General features: G+C 37.4%; 1 protein-coding gene across 5 annotated transcripts in view; it reads left to right on the forward strand.

The window, feature by feature from the left end:
- The first annotated feature begins 11,262 nt into the window (after nt 1-11,262).
- Hltf (helicase like transcription factor) overlaps nt 11,263-27,252 on the forward strand; it is a 93,320-nt gene continuing 77,330 nt past the window's right edge. For 3 of the 5 annotated variants that reach the window (XM_037206497.1, XM_037206499.1, XM_037206498.1), the window contains exons 1-8: nt 11,263-11,484; nt 12,704-12,914; nt 15,988-16,154; nt 17,352-17,485; nt 18,271-18,368; nt 20,437-20,511; nt 21,833-22,024; nt 25,302-25,397. In XM_037206497.1, the coding sequence (XP_037062392.1) occupies nt 11,465-11,484; nt 12,704-12,914; nt 15,988-16,154; nt 17,352-17,485; nt 18,271-18,368; nt 20,437-20,511; nt 21,833-22,024; nt 25,302-25,397 (993 nt within the window). In that variant the 5' untranslated portion in view covers nt 11,263-11,464. Of the gene's footprint in view, nt 11,485-12,703; nt 12,915-15,987; nt 16,155-17,351; nt 17,486-18,270; nt 18,369-20,436; nt 20,512-21,832; nt 22,025-25,301; nt 25,398-27,252 lie in introns of those variants that run through there. The other 2 variants (XM_028860906.2, XM_037206500.1) reach the window with 2 other exon arrangements.

A 27,252-nucleotide genomic window follows, 5' to 3' on the forward strand; every position in this document is an offset into this window, starting at 1 on the left:
CTCTTCCATGGACCCTGGGAGCAAACAATATAGGATGAACCTATTATTATTTGCGTTAATTAAGACTGGGCAAGGCAACCCAACATGGGCAATAGGTTCCCAAAAGACAGATCAAGCACCAGGGACAGGTCCTGATACCACTGCTAGGAGCCCCACAAACAGACCAAGCTATATAACTGTAACACACATGCAGAGGGCCTGGTTCAGTCCCATGCAGGCTTCCTAGCTGTCGTTGCAGAGACCGTGAGCTCCTACAAGCTCATGTTAGCTGTCTCTGTGGGTTTCCATCTCATGATCTTGACCCCCATGGCTCATATAAGCCCTCCTCTCTCTCTTCAACAGGACTCCTGGAGCTTAGTCCAGTGCTTGTCTGTGGATCTCTGTGCCTGTTTCCATCAGTTACTGGATGAAGGCTCTCTGATGATTTTAGGTTAGTCACCAATCTGATTACAGGAGAAGCACCCTCTCTACTGTCACTAGGAGTCTTAGCTGAATAAAGAATTAGACAAAAGGACTCAGTGTGTGGGCACCATGGGCCCTGGCCCCCGACTGGGAGTGGCTGCAGCCTTGCTTGCTTGACCTTGATCAGATGTCCTCCCTATTCAGATTCCCTGCCGGTATCCACCCTTCTGAATGCTTAAGGGAAGTTCCTTGTGTCCTCCCTATTCAGATTCCCTGCCGGTATCCACCCTTCTGAATGCTTAAGGGAAGTTCCTTGTTGTGTATCCTGCATTTTGGGCATTAACTACTTAGATGCAATAATGTAGAACATTGAGTCTGGAATGTAGACCACTGACAGCGAACTTCTGCCCTCCTGGGGTCCCTCCATTTGTGCTGTAAGCCTGTACGTATTTAAGGTTTCTTCCCTCTTTCAATAAACGGCATTCGACATCCAATCGTACGAATGACTCGCTGTCTCTTGTCTCTATTTTTTAATCCGCAGCCCTTCGCTCGGACATGGTGAACGGTTATCGGTAATGCGGGCATTACCGCTACACAGTGTGCTTAGATTCATTGAATCTTGTAGATTCCTGTAAGTTACCCTGGCACCAGGTTTCTCCCTAACCCCCAAATGCCCCCCCATAAGACATCTCTTTCATTACTTTCCCCCTCCATCCTGCCCCCAACTTGCCCAATCCTATCTCTTACATCCCCACCCCACCCCCAACCCCCATTTTCCTGGGAGATCTCTTCTATTACCCCTTCTCAGAGAATTCCATGCATCCCTCTTGGGGTCCTCCTCATTACCTAGCCTCTCAGGGGCTGTGGATTGTAGCCTGGTTGTTCTTTCCTTATAGTTAATATCCTCTTATGAGTAAGTACATACCATGCTTGTCTTTCTGTGTCTTTGTTACCACACTCAGGATTTTTTTTTTTCTAGTTTCAGCTATTTGCCTGTCTCAGGGCTTTTTATCTTTCTCTCATTCTGTATGTCCTACTTTCCTGCATCCTCTGTGTCTGTCTGTTTGGCCCCTGACATCTCTCTGTCATCTCCTTTTCTTTTCTGGTCCTAAATTCCTTCTCCTACTTAGCCCCCCCCCCCACACCTCCTCCCCTCCCAAGTCTTGCCTATTGGCCATCAGCTTTTTATTAGACCACTCAGGTACCTTAGGCAGGCAAGATAAAACAGCAATACGTCTTTACATAATTAAACAAATGCAACACATCTTTTCATAAACAAGTATTCTACAACATAAACAAATCTTTACATAGTTAAACAAATATTCCACAACATTACATTACTCCCTTTTTGTCTAAATAAAAGAAAAGTTTTAGCTTTAACATAGTAAGATTATATACAATAATAACAGTTATCAAGTAAGAATTACATTTACATATCCAGTGCATTTACATTTAGGAAATTCAGAGAAAATTCTCCATTATCTATCCTATCTTGATGTATCCAAAGTTGTGTACTGTAGCAGGAATCTCAAAGAGTCTTATCAATAAAATCAAACCTGAGGCCAATTATTGGGGTGAACGCTGGAAGATCAGAGAGACAGAACAAGCCACAGCCACCTCACCTCGCCAGTTCCTCAGCTGAGCCTGTTTCCTCAGACTGGAAGCCTCTGTGTCCTCATCTAGAATGAATCTCAGCTGAACTGCTGCTCCAAGGCCTGAAACCTTAACCAGCTAAAAGCTTCTAGTTTCTGGTCTTCACGCCTTATATATCTTTCTGTTTTTGCCATCACTCCCTGGGATTAAAGGCTCACTTCTTCAGATTAAAGGTGTGTGTCACCATGCCTGGCTGTTTCCAATGTGGTCTTGAACTCACAGAAATCCAGAGGGATTTCTACCTCTGGAATGCTAGGATTAAAGGTGTGAGTGCCACCATTTTCTAGCCTTTGTATCTAGTGGCTGTTCTGTCTCTGACCACAGATAAGTTTATTAGGGTACACAACATTTTGGGGAACACAATACCACCACAGTGTACCTAACATACCTTCTATCCTATCTTGTATTATCAACCCAAAATTTACCTTTTTAGATCTCAAAACATTTTCTTAGATAAACAATTTAAGCTTTTATGTTTCTCAGCTGTATAAACTTTAATCTGCTATTGAAGTTTCTTTTCTGATTGTGGTAACAAGGAAAACTATAACTATATTTATTTTGCCTTCAACTCCATCAGACAACTGAGAAGAATATAATATTACCTAAGTAAACAAGTGTAGAGTAAACAACTTCCAAAACTGTGGAAATGACAAGCAGCTGGCCTCCTGGACAATCACCCAAGGTTCCTCTGCACCCTTGGGGCATCTGAGTTTACCTTACAAGCCTAGAATATCTTACAGACTTTTCTATGAAGCACCAATTTTGAAGGACTGTCCCACCTTGTCTTGGCAAAATTCAGCAGTCTTTTTCCTCTGTGTCCTGCTTGTCTAGTTTCTACAGTATATAGTCAGTACATGAGACAAGGGCAGTTTCTTGCCCAAATGACTAGCTTTGTGTCAATGAAAGTAAACTCCATATGGAGGTTCTTCAATGCCCATCATGCTCTTATGAAGTAGATTGGTACTTCTAGGAACAGATGTGTCACATTGTCATAAAAAGCCTTAGGTTACTAAACATCCTAAATGCCATATACTGTTGGTCCCTGAAGCATTTGAAGATCACCTATCTATATAAAATATATCTGTTTAACCTTGAAAACATATCTAACATGACTACAAGTTTGATTGTTATAGATGACTAACTACTAATCTGTATTTTTCAAAATTTCCTAAACAGTTTTTAGTAATAGCCTTCAAAGACTAGAACTTTATATTCCATTTTTAAATGAGATGCATAGGTACAAGACATTAAATTAGAATAGAAACATACATACAGTATAACAAAAATAACCTTAAATTTGTATCAATATACAAGAATCCATACCAATGCAAATATTTGAGAATAGTTGTCTTTACCCCCTATATTCCTATATCCTAACTAAATTGTGACAAACATCCATAATTCAACCAATGACCAAAAACCACTCACTCCACCTCTTGGGAATGTGGGCATTGTGTTCTCTAGACTGCTTCCTGTTGTGTGGGGGCAACAGCATTCACAGGAGACCCTGGGAAAATTGAGATAATGGTTGTCAAAAGCTATCATGGGCCATGACATAAATACAACAGATGACAATTGATAATATAGCTGTCAACCCACCAGATGAATAATTCTCTGGTGGAGGAATTCTGTTCAAGCAAGGCTTACAGGACAACAGACTCTGAAAACTGGTTGTGTCTGTTTGTAATTTTACATGTATGAAAACATTTGTGGAATCTCTCCATTACTGTACATTTTCATGTAATGTGAACATGTAATCTCATGATTACATCTCCATCTTGTGGGCACATATCTGTGGACTGCCTAAAGATGACTCCTCATTAAGCTGTATAATTTTGATAATTAGAAAACATACTAGTATGTTATAACTAGAACTATTGTTCCACAAGGACTGTAAGACATTTAGGCTCTGTTTTATATCCTTAACTCAAACTAACATAAAGAAAACAGCAGCTTCTTCTCAGATTCTTTTTTATAGTATTTTTATTTTATAATTAACATAATTTCACATATCAGCCACAGATTCCTGTCCTCCCTCCTCCCACGCCCAGCCTTCCCCCCCACCCCAATCTACCCCTCACTCCTGCCTCCTCCAAGGCAAGATCTCCACTGGGGAGTCAGCCCAGCCTGGCAGACTCAGCCAAGGCAGGTCCAGTCCCCTCCTTCCTACACCAAGGATGAGCAAAGTGTCCCAGCATAGACCCCAGGCTCAAAAAAGTCAATCCATGTACCAAGGACAGGTCCTGGCTCCACTCCCTGGGGGTCTCCCAAATAGTTAAAGCTAATCAAGTGTCTCATTTATTCAGAGGGCCTGGTCCAATGCCAAGGGGCCTCCTCAGCCATTGGTTCATGGTTCATGGCACTTTCACTAGTTTGTCTATTTGTTCCTGTGCTTCCTCCAACCATGGTCTCAACATCTCTCACTCATACAATCCCTTCTCTCTCTCTCTCTCTCTCTCTCTCTCTCTCTCTCTCTCTCTCTCTCTCTCTCTCTCCCCGATTGGACTACAGAACTCCACCTGGGGCTCGGCCATGGATCTCTGCATCTGCTTCCATCAGACACTGGATGAGAGTTCTATCATGACAGCCAGGTTGTTCGGCCATCCAGTCACCAGAGGAGGTCAGCTCAGGCACTCTCTCAACCATTGCCAGTAGTCTACAGTGGAGGTATCTTTGTGGATTTCTGGAGATCTCTCTAGCACTCTGCTTCTTCCTATTCCCCTGGGGTCTCCCACACTGTTCCTTATCCAGCTGGGATCTCCCTCTCCCCTAAGCTCTATTTCCCCTGACCCTTGCCATCCATTACCCCCCACCCCCAGTTTTCTCATGTAGATATCATCATCTATTTCTCTGTTGTCGGGCGATTCCTGTGTCTTTCTTAGGGTCCTCTTTACTAGGTGGCCTCTCTGGAGTTGTGAGTTGCAGTCTACTTATCCTTTGCTTTTCATCTACTATACACTTATGAGTGAGTACATACCAGGTTTGTCTTTCTGAGTCTGGGTTATCTCACTCAGGATGATTTTTTTTTCTAGTTCCATCCATTTGCCTGCAAACCTCATGATGTCATTGTTTTTCTCTGCTGAGTAGTACGCCATTGTGTATATGTGCCACATTTTGTTTATCCATTCTTTAGTTGAAGGGCATCTAGGTTGTTTCCAGATTCTGGCTATTACAAATAATACTGCTATGAACATAGTTGAGCATGTGCCCTTTTGTGGTATGATTGGGCATTCCTTGGGTATATGCCCAAGAGTGGAATGAATAGCTGGGTCTTGAGGAAGGTTGATTCCCAATTTTCTAAGAAAGCTTCATATTCATTTCCAAAGTGGCTGTCTATATAAGCTTGCATTCCCATCAACAATGGAAGAGAGTTCCCCTTGCTCTACATCCTCTCCAACATAAGCTGTCTTCAGTGTTTTTGATCTTAGCCATTCTGATGGGTGTAAGATGGTATCTCAGAGTTGTTTTGATTTGCATTTCCCTGATGATTAAGAATGTTGAGCAATTCCTTAAATGTCTTTCAGCCATTTGAGATTCTTCTGTTGAGAAATCTCTGTTTAGCTCTATAGCCCATTTTTTAATTGGATTGTTCAGTATTTTGATGTCTAATTTCTTGAGTTCTTTATATATTCTGGATATCAGCCCTCTGTCAGATATAGGGTTGGTGAAGATCTTTTCTCATTTTGTAGGCTGTCATTTTGTCTTATTGACCATGTCCTTTGCCCTACAAAAGCTCCTCAGTTTCAAGAGGTCCCATTTATTAATTGTTACTCTCAGTGTCTGTGCTACTGGTGTTATATTTAGGAAGTGATCTCCTGTGTCAATGTGTTCAAGATTACTTCTTACTTTGTCTTCTATCAGGTTCAGATTAACTGGATCTATGTTGAGGCCTTTGATCCACTTGGACTTAAGGTTTGTGCACAGTGACAGATATGGATCTATTTGCAATCTTCTGCATGTTGACATCCAGTTATGCCAGCACCATTTGTTGAAGATGCTTTCTTTTTTCCATGGTACAGTTTTGGCTTCTTTCTTCTTTGTCAAAAATCATATATGTTCATAGGTGTGTGGATTAATGTCAGGGTCTTCAGTTTGGTTCCATTCATCCACATGTTGGTTTTTATGCCAGTACCAAGCTGTTTTAATTATTGTAGCTCTATAGTAGAGCTTGAAGTCAGGGATCGTGATGCCTCCACAAGTTGTTTTATTGTATAGGATTCTTTTGGCTATCCTGGGTTTTTTGTTTTTCCATATGAAATTGAGTATTGTTCTTTCCAGGTCTGTGAAGAATTGTGTTGGTATTTTGATGGGGATTGCACTGAATCTGTATATTGTTTTTGGTAAGATTGCCATTTTGACTATGTTAATTCGACCTATCCATAGGCATGGGACATCTTTCTATTTTCTGACATCTTCTTCAATTTCTTTCTTCAGGGACTTAAAGTTCTTTTCATACAGGTTCTTCACTTTTTTCATCAGAGTTACCCCAAGTTATTTTATATAATTTGTGGCTATTGTAAAGGGTGATGTATCTCTGATTTCCTTCTCAGCGTGTTTGTCATTTTTATATAGGAGGGCTACTGATTTTTTTTTAGTTAATCTTGTATCCTGCTACATTGCTGAGGGTGTTTAAAAGCTGTATGAGTTCCTTGGTCGAATTTTTGGGGTCACTTATGTATACTATCATTTCATCTGCAAATAGTGAAAGCTTGACTTCTTCTTTTCCAATTTTATCCCCTTGATCTCCTTATGTTGTCTTATTTCTCTGGTTAGAACTTCAAGTACTATATTGAATAAGTATGGAGAGAGTGGACAGCCTTGTCTTGTTCCTGATTTTAGTGGAATCACGTTGAATTTCTCTCCATTTACTTTCATGTTGGCTGTTGTCTTGCTGTAAATTACCTTTATTATGATTAGGTATGTTCCCCGTATTCCTGATCTCTCCAAGACCTTTATGGTGAAGGGGTGTTGGATTTTGTCAAAGGCCTTTTCAGCATCTAGTGAGATGATCATGTGTTTTTTTTCTTTCAGTTTGTTTATATGGTGTATTACATTGACAGACTTTCATATGTTGAACCACCCTCCCATGCCTGGGATGAAGCCTACTTGATCATGGTGGACAATTGTTTTGATGTGTTCTTGGAGTCTGTTTGCCAATATTTTATTGAGTATTTTTCCATTAATGTTCATGAGGGAGATTGTTCTGTAGTTTTCTTTCTTTGTTGCATCTTTGTTTGGCTTGGGAATCAGGGTAATTGTAGGATAAGAAAGGGTTTTTAGCTCTTAGCTACTGCTCTGACATCTTGGGCTCTCAAGACTGCATTTGGCTCTGTGTTTCTATTTTAATAAGACAGTTACATCTACACTTAAGTCTTGTGGAACTTCTAAATTTATTAAACCAGGAAGGTAAGGTTTTTTTAGATCTACTACGATGTTTTCTTTAGATTTGAGAAACATGATTCTTAGTTTTTAAACCTTTACTTTCTAAAAGAGTATTTGAAATAACAAGTTAAACTTTAGTTTGTCTTTTGTATGATTGTCAGACATTGACAGTTTGGTGAACACAGATTTACTAATATAACAGTTTCCTACATAAAAATTAAATTTTATTATACAAAATTGAATATAGAGTTGAAGTTTTAGTCTTTTAATCTTTTAGCCATAAAGTAGGCAGAAAATGTTAATCAATCTTTCAAGGATTTATTATGGAAAAGAAGATAGCTTTGGCATGGTCATGGCAGTAGCTGGTAATAATTTCATTTAACATTTCTATACAAAGGTAGACTTGGAGAGGTGCTGCTCTGGGTAAAAGACCCTGGGCAGAGCCAGGTGTCATAGTGTAACACCTTTAATCCCAGCACTAGGAAGGCAGAGACAGTCAGATTTCTGTGAGTTTGAGGCCAGCCTGGTTCAGGACAGCCAGAGCTATGTAGTGAGACCCAGTCTAAAAACAACAACAACAGGACCCTGGACAGGAAGCCAAGCAAAAAGCTGATCTCAAGCAGTTTTGGAACATCCAGTAAATATAGGCCTAAAAGGAAACATCTCTTGGTGTTTCAATGGGTAGGATTTGAGGTGAGCCTATCTTCTGCCTTTAGATTTGAAACAATTCAGTTTGCTTCAAGGATATATGGGAAAATAACTGGCTTCTGGATACTGCATTACTCTGTTATTTATGGAACAACCTTGAGATTGAACATCATTCAGAAGCAGACCTCAACCAAGATATTGCTAATTATGGGTTGAAGGAGTCATTAGAATAACTCATTTTACAAGGATAATAGCAAAGATAATACTATGCATTTTAAAAAATTATTTATTTTTATTTTATGTACATTAGTATTTTGCCTGCATTTATGTCTAGTTATGGACAACTGTGAGCTGCGATGTGGGTGCTGGGAATTGAGCTGAGGTCCTCTGGAAGAGGAGCCAGTGCTCTTAACTGCTGAGCCATCTCTCCAGCCCTATTATTCATTGTTTAAACTTGATACTAATTAACCAAGCAGAACTATACTCAGCATTAATTTTCTACCACCTTTTTTTATTCTCCCAGCTATGGTTTTCCCAGCATTTTGCTATGGAATTGGTGCCTGATTATGTAAGAAAAAACAGTTGTGAATAAATAACATTTTTTTCTCTTTTCTTATTTTCTTTGGTTCTTTTTCTGTGTGTTTGTGTATGTGAATATATGTGTTATATATGTTTGTTTATGCATGCAGGGTATACACTCTGAAGTGACAAGAAATTGTTGGGTGTCTTGTTATATCACACTCTTCTGTATTCCCTTTAGATAGTCTCAGCCTCAGAGAAATCCTCCTGTCTTATTTATTTAACATGTAATTATCAAACACCAAATATCAACCATTCTAGGCATTTGGCAATAGATAGCATAATTAGAAAATTATATGGCATATTTTTAATGAACAGATACTATAGAAACATGAATTATATACATTTACATATATTTGGGCAGTAGCTTAAGGAAGCATTTTTGTGGAACATTTTCAGTCTAATTTTCAGATGAAATCTCAGGTGAATGATTGCAACCTCTTTGGCAAAATAAGCTTGTATAGGGCTTCTTTTCTACATTATTACTTGAGTAAATACATTGGCTTTATGGCTAAAAGACAATGCTGAAATTGACAATGGGTTGTGTTTGCTGTTGGGGTTTGGGTTTTTGTTTTCAGTAGAAAAAGATGCCAAGTCTTGAGAGAACCATGGTATATGGAATTTTATCTTTTAGTCCAATGAGCATGGCTTTATTAATTTTACATACAAAATGTAATCAGCTGTGATTGATGATACAGGCTACTGTGGAGGCTGAGGCTTCTGTTGAGGGTCAAAGGTGACTTGGGCTCTATATTTAGTTCAAGGCCAGGCTGGGCAACTTTCTGAGACCTTGTCACAAAGATAAAAGTAAAATAAAATAAAAGCTGAAGATATAGCATTCTGGTAGGGAGCTAGCCTATATTGGACAGGCCCTGGGATTCAATACCCACTACTGAAAAAAATAATTCAAACTTTGCCATTTGTACCACAATACATCATGAAGAAAATACAATAACTGAAAGGCAAGATGATACACCTTCAAATGAATCTTCTGCAAGGCTGATTAACTGTTGAGAGCTACAGTGATTGTGTAGTGTTTGGAATGCTGCAATCCAGAGCCAAATGGTCTTGGCCCACCTTTTGCTTTGTTAATAGCCATTTATTGTCCTCTATACTAAACACATTTTTTGTGACCATTTGGTAAATCATTTGGAATGTACATATAGCACTAGTTTTCAATAAACTAAAAAGCTAAGGATAATGTCAGTGCCTTAGGCTTATAAAAAGGTTTCCCGTTATGCTTTTTTCTACCTTCCTAATGGTCCCACCAAATGTATTTGAAGTGTCTTGATTTACAACTTTCTTTGTTCTGTTAGTACAAAACTTCACAAAATAGCTTCAGTTGGAACAAAGCATTTGGGGTGATCTAAATCTATGTTCCCAGGTCATGTTCACTGATAATTTGCCTCTCAACCCTGTTAAAGTGAATTGTTTTTTGTTTGTTTGTTGTTGACAATAGCATTTCCCAGGACGCCATGCCAGCAGCCCACCTTAAAATACTCTCATTCCACTGCTGTTTCACAGATGGTCATTATTTACAATAGTGAACACACACAGGATGACGGCGTTTAAAACACTTACAGACACATCTCGCAGTTCTGACGGTTTACAGCTCAGCGCCACCACTAGCTTTCTATTTCAGGTGCAGGTGACGATGCGTCAGTTAAAAAGACTGCATTAAGTGGCACACGCCTTTAATCCCAGCACTTGGGAGTCAGAGCCAGGTGGATCTCTGTGAGTTCGAGGCCAGCCTGGTCTACAGAGTGAAATCCAGGAAACCCTGTCTTGAAAAACCAAAACAACAACAACACAACAAAAAACCAAGCAAACAAACCACAAAACAAAACAAACAAAAAACTGCATTAATATCGGTTTTGTTGTCTTTCAAGGTGCAGGAATCACCTCTACCTTGGCTGTTACCGATGCACACACAACTTCAAGGCTTGAATTTCTCTTTATATTATAAAGTTTCCTTATAGTGCCTCCTTCAATTTCCTGGGGAAAACCACAGCTGCCACTTCACCTTTAACCAATGCTACACCAGCCTGACACTTTCAGCAACAGAGTTGTAAGGTTGTCCTATTTTATGGCTTTCTTCTACTAAGGAATGAAAATTTCTTTAAACACAATAAAATAAGGTGGGAGAGAGAAATTATGTTCTCATTCAGATTTCCAGAACTTAGGGTCTTGCATACACTGAGATTACTAAGAACAAATCTAGTCACAGAGTAGCAGAGGAAATCAGGCAGGCATTGCACCCAGAGCGCCCTCTAGGGGAGGCCTGTAAGGCATTACATCAGATGAGGTGGGCTAGGGAGTGTCAGACCTAAGCGGACATCCTTATGGTTTGGGGGCACTGGAAGAAGTCTTCTCCCCACGTCCGGCATGGACCCTTATGCCACGTGGCTCACTTAAGAGGCTTCGAAGTTTTCCCGCGCAACCGCCCTCGGGTCGCGAAAGAACCCGGATGGAACCTCCGCGCCATCCCACTGCCTTTGAATCACAGCCTGGGGAGGAGCTCCCCGCCCTCCCATACTCTGATTGGTTGATAGCCACAGTTTCTTCGTTTCGATTGGGCAATTGCAGTGCCGATCATTCAACGTCACTGGCCTCTCTGCTGCTGGAAGTTGTGGGCGTCGACTTCTAAATAAACCCACGGCGGCGTTACTCTCGCGGGTTGCGGTCTTACGGTTCGGTTTGGTTCCTGATGCCTGGGTCGCGAGGCCTTGAGGAGCTTTTCCAGGTGTCCTGAGAAGGTCCGGGGCGCCCAGGGCATCCCGAGGTCACCCCGCCCGGCGCCATGTCCTGGATGTTCAAGAGGTGAAAGGGCTGAGGGGGTGGGGCGCGAGGCCGATGGCCCTGCGCTGTCCTCAATGAACGTGAGACTCCCTAGGTGCAGCTTGTATTCCTTCTGCGGGTCGCTTGTGAGTGTGGCTCGCGGAGACATCTCGGCTGACCCGAGGGTCTGCTGCCAGCGCCTCGGAAAATCTCCTTCACCGATTGTGGGGGTCCGAAGTTCCACCTGAAGTGCCTTATTCATCAAAACACCCATTAGCTACCCACTGTGCTCTAGACATGGTTATTCCATGGAACTCTAGAATTGTTATTTTATCAGCTCTGAGACAGCCCAACTCGGGGTATCTGACAGTAATGTGCACAAGCGTGCTAACATGTATCTGCAGAGGAGCTAAAGAATAGCCCCATGTGCTTTTAGGAGAATGACAACTTCTAGAAGGCTTCCAGCAAACATCACTTTTAATCATCTACAGTGGTTTGTTTTCATGCCCATTTGTGCAATAATTATCCTTAAGATTGAAGTTAACTTTAAAATAACAGGGATGGATAGGTAAGGGACCCTCAGGTCAGCTTTCTATGATGCCATAGTTTAGATACCTGAATTAAAATGTGTTCTCTTCTGAAGAGGTTAAAGCAGAGGATGCTGGATGAATTTATGTCAAAAGTTAAAAATACGTTTATAGCCAGACTGTGGGGCACACGCCTTTAATCCCAGTACTCAGGAGTCAGAGGCAGGCAAATCTCTGATTTGAAGGCCAGCCTGTTCTACAGAGTGAGTTTCTTGGTAAGCCGGGGCTACACAGAGAAACCCTGTCTCAAAAAAAAAAAAAAAAAAAAAAAAAAACCCCAAAAAACAAAACAAAAAGAAAATAACATATACAATGGTAATTTTGTTTTTATAAATCCATCTTTTCTTCATTAGTTGGTATTGAAAATGTTGACATGTCATCTTGCTTCAGATGTCATAGAGATTTTAATGTAAATATATAGCTTTACCAGGAAAGAATTTCCAGTATTTAACAGGTCAGATTATCCTGGTAACTTTCCCCACTCAGTTCTTGCGTTAGGCAGGGTAACTGTTAAGTAATATTTGCCACATAGCATTTTGCTTGTTGAAATAAAATGTAAGGAAGTGATTGGCCTGAAAATAGTCTTTGACTATGTTTTTTGAGAAATGCTTGGTTAAGTTCTGTGCTTTTTTTTTTTTTTTTTTTTTTTTTTTTTTTTTTTTTTTTTTTAATAGGGATCCTGTTTGGAAGCATTTGCAGTCTGTCCAGTATGGAGACCATGGAAATTTTCCAAGACTTTCATACCCAACTTTCTTTCCACGTTTTGAATTCCAAGACGTTATCCCTCCAGATGACTTCCCAACAACTGGTGATGAAGAGCTAGATTCCGTTTTATTTGGAACTTTGAGAGGTCAAGTTGTTGGACTACGCTATTATACAGGAGTAGTGAGTATAAGAGTAGATACTAAATGAAGTTGTGGTATGCTTATAGTTTTAAAAGAGTAAATTATATTAAAATGAGACCCAGACAGTCTGAGAGACTTTTCTGTGGATGACAAACTTGGAAAAACTAACCTACTGTAGCCAGGCAGAATAGGGCAGTAAACCCAACAGTGTCCACAGTTTGGGCAGGACCATGGCATCAGGCAATGCATGGAACAGTTCTTTGTCCAGGTGGAGTCATCTGTGCCCCAGTTTCTTCTTGGAGACCTTGGGGTCACCAGTAGTAGCTGCAATTCTTTTCTGTTACAGGAAGCTTTTTCATTAAACACTTTAAATGCCATATTCAGCAGATCTCTGAGAGGTCTTGAGGGCCATATTCTATTAAATGATTTTAAACAAACTTTACTTGTTTTTAGTTAACTTGCTTCAGGCTTAACCTTAACACCATATACAGAAAGCTAAAGGTTGTCCTTGTGAATGAATTATGTTTGCGCTTTAGCATAACTACAAACATAGTTCTGAGCATATTAATGAAGTTGACTTCCATGCCTTAATTAGCTCTAACAGTTTACAAGTTAGTAACTTTTATAAGATAAGGATTTTACAATTTTGCCTTTGTTAAGTTTGAGGCTGCTCACAGACCAACCTCTCTTGGCTTTCCTCTCTTGACTTAAACCATGCTTACAGTATATAAAGCACTTTTGCTCACACTGTCATTTGATCCTTGTAATTACTGAGGTACTCTTCCTCAATTGAAGATAGAGATCTAGATGGTTAAATGATTTGTCCCAATGCAGAAAATATATGCTGAATTTAGGAAGTCATCAATTTTTTACTAGATAAGTTAATCATTTACTTTTGGGTTCTTTCCTTTATTTTTATAGTAAGAATAGCTTCTGATTTTTCTTTGTATGTATCACTGTTCTCTGAATTGAATGAATGAATGTATGTGTGTGTGTGTGAGAGAGAGAGAGAAAGAAAAGGGGACAGATTGAGAATATATATATTTTTTTTCTGGACAGTAATCTTCATTACAGTCATCTTTGTTATTTGGATAATACTTCTAATATTTATCTAATTTATCATAAGAAAATTTCAAACATAGAATAAGATTCAGAGGTTAGCAAATATGTTCTATATTTGCTTTATTTTTTCTTTGATCTTTTGTAAAAACAAAACTAAATGTATCATTTTATATTAGTATAGTCCAGTATATATATTTTTCTTTAAAATGCAGTTTGGGGGCTGAAGAGATGACTCAGCAGTTACAAGCGCTTGGCTGCTCTTGCAGAGGACTGGAGTTCTGTTCTCAGCATTCATGGCCGGCAACTCACAACTCCCTTTAAGTACAGTTCCATAAGTCCAATGCCCTTTCTTGGCATACATGGGTACTCACACATTTACACAAAACACACACACACACACACACACACACACACACCTGCATTGTCCCTTTCTAGTTTCCTGGACTGTACAGGTACTCCAAATAAAACATACAAATCTAAAGACTTGACACTAAGATCCACATATGATTGAGAACATGCAATGTTTGGTCTTTGGGTCTGGGTTACTTCACCCAGTGTAATGTTTTCCAGCTCCATCTCTTGACCTGCAAATTTCATTTATTTTTTTATAACTCAATAAAATCCCATTTTATATAGGTATCACATTTTCACTCTTTATCAGTAATGAAAGCTATTGGGGTCCAGCCCCTTGATAGCCTTCACCCAGAATTCCAGAAGAGATGCTACCAGCAGTGGATTAATCTGAGTGGTTCACTAATAAATCTATGCACACGAAACTCTTTAGTCCATACACTTTATACTTATGAGTCAGTTCTCTCTCTACACTGCTCCTTTTCTGCTCTTATACTTAGCTCCTTTCTTGCCTGATCTCTCTACGACTTTCTGCTGTTCCCTCCAAGTGGTATCTTAATTCTTTCATCTTAGTTCTGCCCCATCTTGGTCTTTCTCGTCTTGTTCTTACCCATCTAGTTCTTCCTCATCAGGCTCTTCCTCATCTACCATTTTGTCTTTCTGATTCTTCATCTAGTTCTCCAATCTAGTCCTCCCCAAGTCTCTGAGGTTTATAGTTATATATCCATGCAATAGCAATGCTCTGGCTAAGGCAAGGTCACCAGGACACACAGGCAGTGTCTCCGTAAGGGTGTTTAGTTTTTGGTCTGAAATGCTTTATCCTGTCTGCCTTTTGGCTTTGGATGCTAGAGAAGTATATCAGATAAAATATACTGTTAGGAGTTCTTGGGGAAGGTATGAGAGTGCACAAGAAATTCATATCAGGAAACAGCTGGTACATTAAAAGCTGAGTAACAACAAATATTCCTTGAGATTTGGGTTCTTCCGGAAGAATTCCCTGCTTCTTCCAGATATAATTTTACCATAGTCAGATGAATTCCTGCTACATTCCTGTGGCTTGTAGCATATAAGTTAATGGACATATAGGCTATTTCCATGTCCTAGCGGTAATGAATAGGGTAAATATGAACATGGATGAGCATATGTCTCTGACCCAGTCGTACCATTTTGGGGCACATATATCTAAAGATTAGCTATTTTGAAAAATGTAGGTGGTATGAATCTTCAAGATAGACTTAACTGTACCTTTCATATCTTAAAGACTTACTGGCTTCTTAATGATTGTAAATTAGAAAACTAGAGTAGAAGAATCATTGTAAAATATATTCCTTAATATTTCTAGTTTGAGCTGAACCTGTGGCTCAGTTGATAGATTGCTTTGTAGTCTTTTCTAAGTCTTGGGTTCAATTCCCAACAGAATATAAACTGGGAGTGGTAGCACATATTTGTAATCTCAGCACTCTTGAGATAGAGGCAGAAGTATCAAAGTTCAATACCATCTTCAGTTCAAGACCATCTTTGGCTATATAGCAAATTTGAAGCCAGCCTTGGATACATGAGACCCTGTCTGAAGCAAGCAAACAAAAAACAAAGAAAAACTAACAATAATGCATCATTAGAAATTCTAGAAACAGTTCAAAGAAGTCAAGTTATTACTGTTCATATTTATATTATTACTATCTGTTCCTTATTTTTACTAGGTAAATAATAATGAAATGGTTTCTTTACAACGAGAGCCTAATAATCCCTATGATAAGAATGCAATTAAAGTAAATAATGTGAATGGAAATCAGGTTGGCCATTTAAAGAGAGATCTTGCAGCTGCCTTGGCCTATATCATGGACAACAAATTGGCACAAGTGGAAGGGTATGTGCTTTTAGAGTTAGTTTTAATAATTGTGATTTTTAGTTATCTTTGAATATGTAAGCATTTCCTGAGCCTCTGGAAATGTCATGGCACCATACCTCACTCCTTTCAGATGTGTTCATTTTCTTCTTTGCCTTTCCTATCTAGCCATCAAACAGCTTTATTTTATTTCCTTATTACATTATTACCATGGAGAAAAAAAATGGGTTTACGTATTAGAGTACAGTATGTCCTTATCCTGTCTCTTGCAGTTGTACATAGCTTAAACTCATGGTGATCTTCTGCCTCAGACTCCTGAGTACTGGCATGACAGGCATGTGTTACCAGAGGGACTTCATGATAGTAGGGTGTTTATCTTTTCTGCTTTTGTTTTGAGACAGGGTTTTGCTAGTACAACCTGACCTTGCATTCCCAACCCTGCCATAGCCTCCTGTGTACTAGAATTAGAAATGTGCACCACCATGCTTAACACACTTGCACATTTTAGAGTTTTCTTTATTTCTTACTGGAAATGAAATCTAGATATTCTATATTTTCTATATTATAATTTTCTTTCTGAATATAAAACTTACTAAGAATTTTCTTTTGATAAATGATAGGTCTGGCACATTGTTTCCATTGACTGGGACTTAGGAAGTGGCTGCCCTTTAGCTAGGGCATATGCTCTGCCAGTTTTTTCACCATTTTGTTTTCCATTATTGTTAGTGTTTCATTTTTTATTCTGTCTACTTATTCTTTGTTAGAGTTTGTGTTTGTTATCTTAGTGTAAATATTTTGGATAGTTATACCCCAATCATAATGCTTAGAATATTCATCCCAGCTGATTTGGAAGATAAAATAAGTGGTTAGCATTGTCTTTGTTTTTTCCTTTGTAATATTTTTCAGTTGAGAATAAATTTTTAGTGAACATTGAATGCTAAAACTGTCCTCTCAAATAGATGCATTATTTTGTTTATTTTCCAATCTTGGATGTAAGCTATCTTTTGTAAACTACTTTATCCTATCATCTCAAATTCTTTTGACATCCTGTTGTAAAAATTACTTCTTCCTCTGATGATATTCTTTTTCAGGTTTTCAAATTTGCTTAAATAATCCCTTCTTGTTTTACATTTTTGTGTTTGAGTAATATGTTTAATATATTCAGAATTAGTATAAAAATAACTTTCAATTTCTCATTTTTTCCCCTTACTATAATAGGGTAGTTCCTTTTGGTGCAAATAATGCTTTTACCATGCCACTTCATATGACTCTTTGGGGAAAAGAAGAAAATAGAAAAGTGGTTTTAGATCAGTTGAAGAAACATGGATTTAAATTGAGTCCAACACCAAAAAGTAAGTTTGATCTTGTAAAATGCAGGGATTGTAAAGTAATTAGTCTCATTGAATTTGTTTGTCTAAAATAACGTATGCAAAATACTCTGAGTTATAACTTTTTTTTAATCCTTTGAAGAAATTGCTGACTTTTCCTTTTATATTTCTATTGAAATACAATTATGTATAATTTAACAACAGGACAGATCCTGAGGACCATATCAATGTGTTGATTTTGTCATTGTGTAACCATCAGAGACTACTCATGCAGAATGAGGTAGTTAATCTTATGGTCCCACTGTTATATGTCCAAATACAGAACTGTGTGTTTGTAACTAGATTCATCTATATACAAAAACACACAAGAAAAGTCAGTGTACCCTGTTTAATTTTCCTCAATGTTAACATAAGTCTTCATTTTAAAGATTTGTTTTTATAACTTTTGGAGAGGAAGAATTGCTTAGTAGAGAGTAAAAAAAAATGGATGTTTGCTTAGAATTTATTCAAATAATAATGTGATCTCTTTTTTCTTTTGGGAATGATTTAGTATTTAGCTTTAAAAACTTTTTTAGGTCTAGGTATATAGTTCAGTGGTAGAGCACTTATATACATTATTATGTTTTGTTTTATTTTTTATATTCTTTGCAGTTCTGGGTACTATCCATGCTAGGCAATTACTCTGCCACTGAGCTACAGGCCCAGGTCTGTGGGAATTTTTAATATTGTTTCATATTTCCATTTATTTCTGGTACTTAATTTCTTTTTATTTGGTCATTTTATTTTTTTCCATTTGGAAACTACTATAGCTCTAGGATTGAGTTTGGAGAATAATTGGGGCTCTAGAAGAGCTGGACCAAGCTATACTATGCCAGGTCATGTTACAGTACAGATGACAACTGAACAGGTAAGCTTTTTGTTGTTTGTTCATTTTTATCTTGAGTTAAGGTCTCATTGTAGACTTACCTCTAAATCACTTTTTCTTAGGGTTTCTATTGCTGTGAAGAGACATCATGACCACAGCAACTCTTATAAAGGAAAATATTTAATTGGGGTGGCTTACAGTTTAGGGGTTCAGTCCATTATCATCATGGTGGGACATGGAGGCGTGCAGGTAGACATGGTGCTGGAGAGGTAGCAGAGAGTTCTACATCTTGCACAGGAAATGAGAAGTGGTCTGTCTCATTGGCCTGGCTTGAGCATATATGAGAACACAAAGCCTGCCTCCACAGTGGCACACTTCCTCCAACAAGGCCACACTTCCTAATGGTGCCACTCCCTTTGGGGGCCAATTTCTTTCAAACTTTCACCACAACTATGTAGCTGAGAATGGCCTTGAATTCTAGTCTTCCTGCCTCTGCCTCTCAAATACTTGGATTACAGAAGTTTGTCACCATGCATGCCTCAGGTATGCTTTTATTTCGTACTAGAATGTAAATTTTTAGTGATAAAAGTTGCTGTTTAAAAGAACAGGATAAATATGTTATGTGCTAGTATTAGTGATCTTTAGGTATGTTAATAAAATTATAATGAAAATTACTGTACAACATATAGAATGTAGATATTCATTTGCAAACATAAAAAGTAGTGATAAGAACTATAGTCATCCCTTTTAATTCATAGAAACTAGAACCATCCAATCTCTTATATATAAAAAAAGGTATCTTTTTTTATAGAATCACTGAATATCTTATATATTTTAAATAATTTCTAAATTAATTATAATATCTGCTATAAGTATAAAAGATATGTAGTAGTTAGACTATATTAATTAGGAAACAATGACAAGGGAAGTCTTTGTATAGAGGCTAGAAGCTTAGTACAGATATAAACATTGTATGACTCACTATATATATATATATATATATATATATATATTTTTTTTTTTTTTTTTTTTTTTTGGTTTTTCGAGACAGGGTTTCTCTGTGTAGCTTTGCGCCTTTCCTGGGACTCACTTGGTAGCCCAGGCTGGCCTCGAAGACTCACTATATTTTTAATTAGCTAGATCTATGAAAAGAAGAGTAGATTCACATATACACAGTCATACATATGTAAAATCACAAATATACTGTGTATGTTATATTTTTGTATTTTAAATTTTCAGAATGTCTAAAGTGGTGATAAAAAACACTAGAATGTGAAAATTATTCTCTTTAGTAAGGTTGCAAATTCAATCTTAAAAACTTTAAAATCTTTGATGTTACTCTACTTATTTTGCCTAATTTGTAATCCAGGATGTTGTTACACCAAGTTACTCTGAAAAAAACATATATAGTGTTAATATTAATATAAATAATTTAGACAATAACATTAAAACATTTTTATGACTGTTTATCCACTAGTAGTTTTAGACAAAGCGTTGAAACATTTTATATCTGTTTATCCACTAGAGGTATTCTTCTTATTTCCCAATTACAGTTTTCCCTGATCAGTTTAAATGATTGGCTAAATTAGCCTAATAATGAAATTATCTAACATTTTGTAGAACATAGCAAGTTACATGTATCTAGTAGTTTAAATGCTAATAGAATCAGAGAGTTGTAGTGGGAGAGAGAACCTTGGCAGTTTAATTTGTTTCATGTTCCTGATCTTATGAAAATAAGACACAGGCCATAATTCTCTGCCTAAACATGCAGGGTCATTTGTGACAGGACTGTGACTGGTACCTGAGGATGTCACTACTGTCCTTTCAGTAGCATTACGATTGGGCCTTGTAAATGCTGGGGTCAGTGCTCTCTCAGCAGGCAATATCCCTGATTCTTTGTAGCTATTTTGTATATTCATCTGAAATGAGTCCATTTACTTCTGTAGAAAAATCACCTGTAGTGCTTTTCAGTGAATAGTTTAGTATCTTATACTTATTTTATGTACACTTGGTCATTTGACTTGTTCAGTGAAAGTGATCTGAAATCTGTGAATTACTTGCAGTTTTCACTTTAAGTGGTTTGTTCAGTATTATTATTTTTTAATTGTAGCTCAAAATGGAATTTGACAAATTATTTGAAGATTTAAAAGAAGATGGTAAAACTAATGAAATGGAACCAGCTGAGGTACAAAACCTGTATATTTTTAAAAAATGCTTTATGTCATGTATAAAATTTTATAATGACATTGCCCTTCAGGTATGCAATATACTTTGAGTTTGACTGTATTCATATTGCATTACCTTCTCCTTTCTTCCCTGAGTATTTCCATGTAGTCTCCTTTCTGTTTTCTTGCCATATATGTTTGTAGTGTGTATATATGGATATTTACACACACACACTCTTAAGTTCCCAGAATGAGAGAAAATATATAATATGAGTCTGGCTTTCTTTCTAAGCTTGGCCTTTTCCACAAAATAATAATGATCCACATTCCATCTATTTTTCTGTAAGACACATAATTTTGTGCTTTATGACTGAATAAACTTCACTGTATAAATATACTGCGTTTTTGTTTTGTTTTGTTTTGTTTTTGTCTTCATTTATTGATGGGCACCTAGGCTGATTGCTGCCAATGGTGCTGTTGTAATGCCACATTAAATTTGGAAGAGCTATGCTGGGTGGTGGTGGCACATGCCTTTAATCCCAGCACTCGGGAGGCAGGCAGATCTCTGTGAGTTCGAGGCCAGCCTGGGCTACCAAGTGAGTCCCAGGAAAGGCGCAAAACTACACAGAGAAACCCTGTCTCAAAATCAAAAAAAAAAAAAAAAAAAAAAAAAAAAAAAAATTGGAAGAGCTCACTCCCAGCTGGATTATATGGTAGTTCTGTTTGTAGCTTTTCTAGGAGCCTTCATACTGATTTTGATAGTGGTTGCACTAGCATACATTTCCACTAGCATTATATAAAAGTTCCCTTTCTCCTAAGTCCTTGTGAACATTTTCTCTTTGTTTTTAAAATGATATCTATTCTCACAAGGGTAAGATGGATTCTTAGTGTGTAACTAACTACATTGGGCACTCTTTCACATATCTACTGGCTATCTGTATTTTGATTTGAGAAATGCCTATTTTCTTCATTTCCTCATTTGCTGATAGACAATTTTAATTTCAGAAAATAATTTTAAAAACTCAAGAAATAATTACAGGAACTGACTGATAGTGTTGCATAAAGTTAAAAAGCTTCTGCATGGTAAAGGAAACAGTTAATAGACTGCCAAGATAGTTTAGAACATTGGGTCAATCTCTGCCAGCTCCATGTCTGTTTGGGGGTTGATATCTAGAAAATATGAAGAACTCAAAAATATGAACTAATCTCAAATGTAAAGCTTCAGAACTATTAATTGTTTTGGTAATTTATACATTTCATACCATAAGAAAATAACTCAGGTTCTGCATATGAAAAGAGAAAAGACTGACTATATTTCTCTTTATGATGTTGTATTTGTAGGCTATTGAAACCCCATTGCTTCCACACCAAAAACAAGCTCTGGCTTGGATGATTTCACGAGAGAACAGCAAAGAGCTTCCTCCATTCTGGGAACAGCGAAATGACTTATATTATAACACAATAACAAATTTTTGTGAGAAGGAACGACCAGAAAATGTCCATGGAGGAATTTTAGCTGATGATATGGGTTTGGTAATTTTTTTCTTCAGTTAGAAAAATCTTACTTTGCAATTACAATTTTGTAAAAAGAAATTTTAAACTTGAAAGATGGGTGCCAGTTTAGGACTAGAGTTTGCTTTCAATGTAGATAGAGCATACTTTTTTTTTCTTTCTTTTTTATTTTTTTAGTAGGGGCTTCTAAGGAGCCAATAGATGGGTCAAATAACAAAGAATAGTTAAAAATGGGTAACAGAATACATTAACATTAATGTATTCTGTTACCCATATATAAGCGTATATTCCCAATTTTTTCTTTTTCTTTTCTTTTCTTTTTTGGTTTTGTTTTGTTTTTTTGAAAGAGGGTTTTTCTGTGTAGTTTTGATACCTGTCCTGGATCTCGCTCTGTAGACCAGGCTGGCCTCAAACTCAAAGAGATCCGCCTGGTTCTGCCTCCCGAGTGCTGGGATTAAAGGTGTGCACCATTGCTGCCCAGCTTTCATAAGGTTTTTCAAAAGTAAAGGTCAGTTATATCAAATTCAGTTCCCATCATTGAAAAAAACAGTAGAAAATGAAGTAAGGCCCAGTTATTTCCTGCTGAGGAGCTTATACCTCATTTTGTGCTTTAAAAAAGAAGTCCTTTGGTATTGGCAGTAATGTCAACAATGAGAGAAACAGTAGTCTCACAACCTTCTTAGAACCTGTTTAACTCTACTGGCCTGTTTTGTTTTTTGCTGTGCTTTTGCTTTAGACCTGCTTGGCCAAGAGAGGCATCCTCAGATTCCAGAGAATGAAATCATTTTCAAGGACTGTGCTGATGCCACAGACTTTGAGGTTATCTGATTAGGGGACTTAACACCAAGCTAAGCTAGGACAAGGTGGCTGTCCCTTCTTACAGGTTCCCTTACTACTAGAATATAGACATTTGGTTTATGTCATGGCTATGTGACCCCAACTTCAATGTCACTAGGTCTGCTGAGAAATTTAGAAACAGTAATGCAGGCTCTGAGAAGTTTGACTTGAGTCATGAAAAATTAGACAGGAGCGATGGGATGTTAGATGCTACCACAAGAAACAAAACAGGTGTGGGGACAAGTCAGACTGGAGCCATGACAAGTGCGATAGAAATTCAGAATGTGGCAATAATAAAGTAGATGAAGAGAGTAGGACAGGGGTTGGGATCAGGACCAATAGGCCTGGTAAGGTAGACATGAGAAGAGGACAGAAAGCAGTGCTGCCATCTCCTAGAGCAGTCTTCTTACGTGCAGCACCAGAAAGTGGTAAGCTGAAGACAGTTAGACCCCATGGTTCAGCTCATGCTTAAGTGCCACCGGGACTTCCCAAGTAGAGTGGGGCCATGATGGGCAGTGACATTGATATTGATGTTGATATTGATAGTGATTCTTCTAGCAGTATCCATCCCCATTCCTAGGGGCTGTACCCTGTGTTAACACTAAGGTTCCCTACTCAGAATTAAACAGTTGGACAAAACCTTGACTCCTCAGACCCCTGGCAATTTTCTTGCTGCCCTCTTCCTTTCTTTCTCTACCCTGGGCATGAAATCTAGGGCTTCAGCCATGTTAGGCATGGATCCTACCTACTGTCCTACACATTTAACTCCTCTTGGTGTCTTTAATAATAGCTTTTCTGTGGTAGTAAAGAATACAGTGTTATTTGAAGCCATATTCTAGTTCAAATACTGGGTATGTAGCATAGTAGATATTTGTGACTGGTTACTATAGCCATTCCTGTGGGTTTGGTCATAGAGCTGTCACTTTGAGCTCTGCAACTTTTACAGTATTAGGCATTAAAATTAATAGTTTTAGAATATTAAAAGTAGCAATATACAAAAATTTATATAAGTAGCGTATTTCAAAGACAATTCTAAACAATAACAGCTTTTATAAGAATGTCACTGTTTAGTTTTGCAAGTAGTTTTGATGCTTAGGTGGAAAAGTGGCAGCTGAACTGTCAAATTGTTACTTTATTTGGTATATTGGGATTGTGTTGATTTTTTTTCCTTACAGATATAGTAAAGGGAAAAGTATTGTATTATTAGTTGCTTTTCTTATATCTATGATATCATATCAGACTTCAGAGAAGAATTTTTTTTTTTTTACTTTCAGTTCTGGGAGATACAGTCCATCATGGGGAAGGTACAGAGGCAGGAATTTAATAGATGGTCATATTTTGCCTATAGTCAAGAGGCAGAAATGGATGCAGATGATCACCCCAATCTATGGAATGGTGCCATGCACAGTTAGAGTGGTTTATCCTACCTCATTTACCTAGTCTAGAAACTTCATTATGGACATGTCCCAGTTGTCTTCCAGGAGATTGAAGTTCCTGTCAAAGTTGACAGTCAGTATTAATCTCACAAGTGTTTTAAAAGCTTTTAAGATAAAATACTATTTATTCATTAAAGGAACTAACCACTAGGCAAAACTTACTTACTAAACTTACTGATTATCATCTGTGCATGTTGTACATTGAATGTTTCACCTGTTAATGATTTTAAGATGAGGCTTGCCAATTGGAAAGTACTGACTGTAGACCTGCCACATATAGTGCATTTCATCGTGCAGCATTTAAAGCTTTTATTCTTTAACAGTGCTACTGATCTTATGAGAAAAGCAGTTAAATTCTTGGCAGTTGCTTTAGTCATACTGTAATGGTGAAGTTTTGTAATATTTTAACTTTTGATTAAAAATTGAAATTAACCCTTACAAGAAATACTGTTGTTTTCCTTAAAGGTAGTATCTTACACCTTATATTGATTATTTTCAAGAAAATTCACCCTAGACAGTCAGTTGCCTGTTCTTTCAAATAAAAATAGTGTATGAGTGTATGCAAATATGCATGTAACAACAATAATGAAAAAAGAGGCCATGAGTTTGAAAGAGAAAGGAGGGGTTTATGGGAGGGTTTGGAGGGAGGAGATGATGTCTCAAAAAGGGCATGGGTAGCAGTGCCTGAAAACTGACATTGAGATTCTTCTCTGGCCTCTATACATGTGAATATTAATTAATATTAGTTTCATGATAAAAATGATAGTTCAATGTAGAATGTTTGTCATTCAATAAAATGACCTTTCTCTGTGGGGCTTATAGTCAATCATTTAGTAAGTTATAATATGGTATAAGAAATATTTTCTTAGCTAAGTGAAATACTTATTTTTCATTAGCAATTATATTGTTTAGTAATCATGCATGCTGTGGCTTTGACTTATATTTTATTATTTTAAAATAGGTTTTGAAATATTTCTAGATGGATTTTAGAATCTGACCATTTGTCTTTTAAAAATATTTCGAAGGGCAAAACTCTTACTGCCATTGCAGTAATTCTTACCAACTTTGCTGATGGCAAGTCTCTTCTCAGTAAAAGAAGCAAGAAGAATCAACCAAGAAAGGTAAAGGAAGTGTGTTCTGTGAAGGCTGATTTACTGTAGAAATTTCTATCTCACTAAAAGTAGTTGACAGCTAATTAATAATAGCTGATCTTCTTGAGATGTGATTAATGTTTTTTAGTCATTTATAATGGTGCTTATTAAAGTGTAAGCACCAATTTCTATGGGGGTGTGTGTTTATTGGTTGTTTTTGTTGTTGTTTTTCAAGACAGGATTTCTCTGTGTAACAGCTCTAGCTGTCCTAGAACTAGCTCTATAGACGAGGATACCCTTGAACTCACAGAAATCCACCTGCCTTTGCCTCCCAAGTGCTGGGATTAAAGGTGTGTGTCACCACTGCCTGGCAAGGGTTGCATGAATTTTAATCCCAGTACTCAAGGCTGAAGCAGGTGGATCTCTGAATTCGTGGCAGTCTGATTCCAGGCCAGTTAGGGATACATAGTAAGACATTATTTCAAAACAATAACAATAAAAAAAAAAAGTTAAAAAACCCAGAAGACACAAATAAACAAACAAAGTATACGTATCATATTTGTCTTAATTCTGTTGCTGTGAAGAGCACCATGTCCAAGGTAATTTACAAAACAAACGAACAAACAAACAAAAAAATAATTAACTGGGTCACTTACAGATTCAGAGGGTTGTCTATTATTATCATGGTGGGGATCATGGTAGTAGGCAGGCAGGTATGGCAGTAGAACAGCAGATGAGAGCTCATTGTTGCTGTCGGGGGGTTAGGGGGTGGTAGGCAAAAGAGAAATTAGAAATAAACTGTTCTTACCTGAAAATCCTAAAAGTCTGATTTAGAAAACAGCGCAAAGATGCTTTCTGTATTTTACTTTTCATGTACACTACTTTTCCTTACAGCTTATTATTGAATTTTTAAAAAAAATTTTACTTTTACTGGGACTTTAGTATCTCAATTTTTTTTCTTTTTCTTTTTTTTTTTTTTTTTGCTATAAATACTACTGCTTTATCTTGTTAGCTTTGGGAATTTCAGAAAAGAGAGTATGGTAATGGTAGCTCCATTATTTACTGAATAGAAAATCTTGGTTTGAAAATTTAGTGTGGGAGCTTTTTATTCTAGTGTAAATCTCATCTCATGATTTTTTTTCACACTGACATATTTTGAGAGGGTTTTTTTGTGTGTTTGTTTTCATTTGGAAAGATTAAGACCAACTAGTTTTCTTTTTTTTTTTGTATAGTGGGATATTATATTCGTTGCTTTTCCTCATATTTTAAGCAAATGTCAATATGTATAATTAGAAAACTAACTAGGAAAGTGTTTTATTTTTTGTATTAATTGGATTAAAAAATTTTTATACAATATCTTCCCACCTCCCTTCCCACCCAATTTCATATTCTTTCTTTCAAAACAAAACAAAAACATAAAAAAGGGGGTCAGCATGGGGGTGTTTCAAGAAAAAAAAAAAACTAAAAAAAAGGATAAACAAAGCACTGATAAAAGCAAATAAAAAACATGGAGTCCATTTTGTGTTAGCCAACTATTTCTGAGCATGGGGCCTCTCCTGCAATGTGGTTTATATATCTAGTGTCTCACTTCATTGGAGAAAACTCATTTTCTCTTTCCTAAAGGTATGAATTGCAAATTGCTTGTTATGTAGGGGTGGGACTTTGTGTCTATTTTCTCTTCCCCTATGCTGGGATTTTGTCTGGCTTGAATGTGTGTAGGTCTTGTGTGTGATGTCACAGTCTCTGAGTTCATAATGTACACCAGTCCTATTGTGTCTGGAAAATGCTGTTTTCTTGGAGTCATTTGGCTCTTAAAGTTGTTCTGCCTATTTTTCCACATAGATCCTGAGCCTTGAGGGGAAAAGTTTGATAAGGACATCCCATT

Source organism: Peromyscus leucopus, chromosome 6 (assembly GCF_004664715.2).
Source record: "Peromyscus leucopus breed LL Stock chromosome 6, UCI_PerLeu_2.1, whole genome shotgun sequence".
NCBI classification, from domain to species: domain Eukaryota; kingdom Metazoa; phylum Chordata; class Mammalia; order Rodentia; family Cricetidae; genus Peromyscus; species Peromyscus leucopus.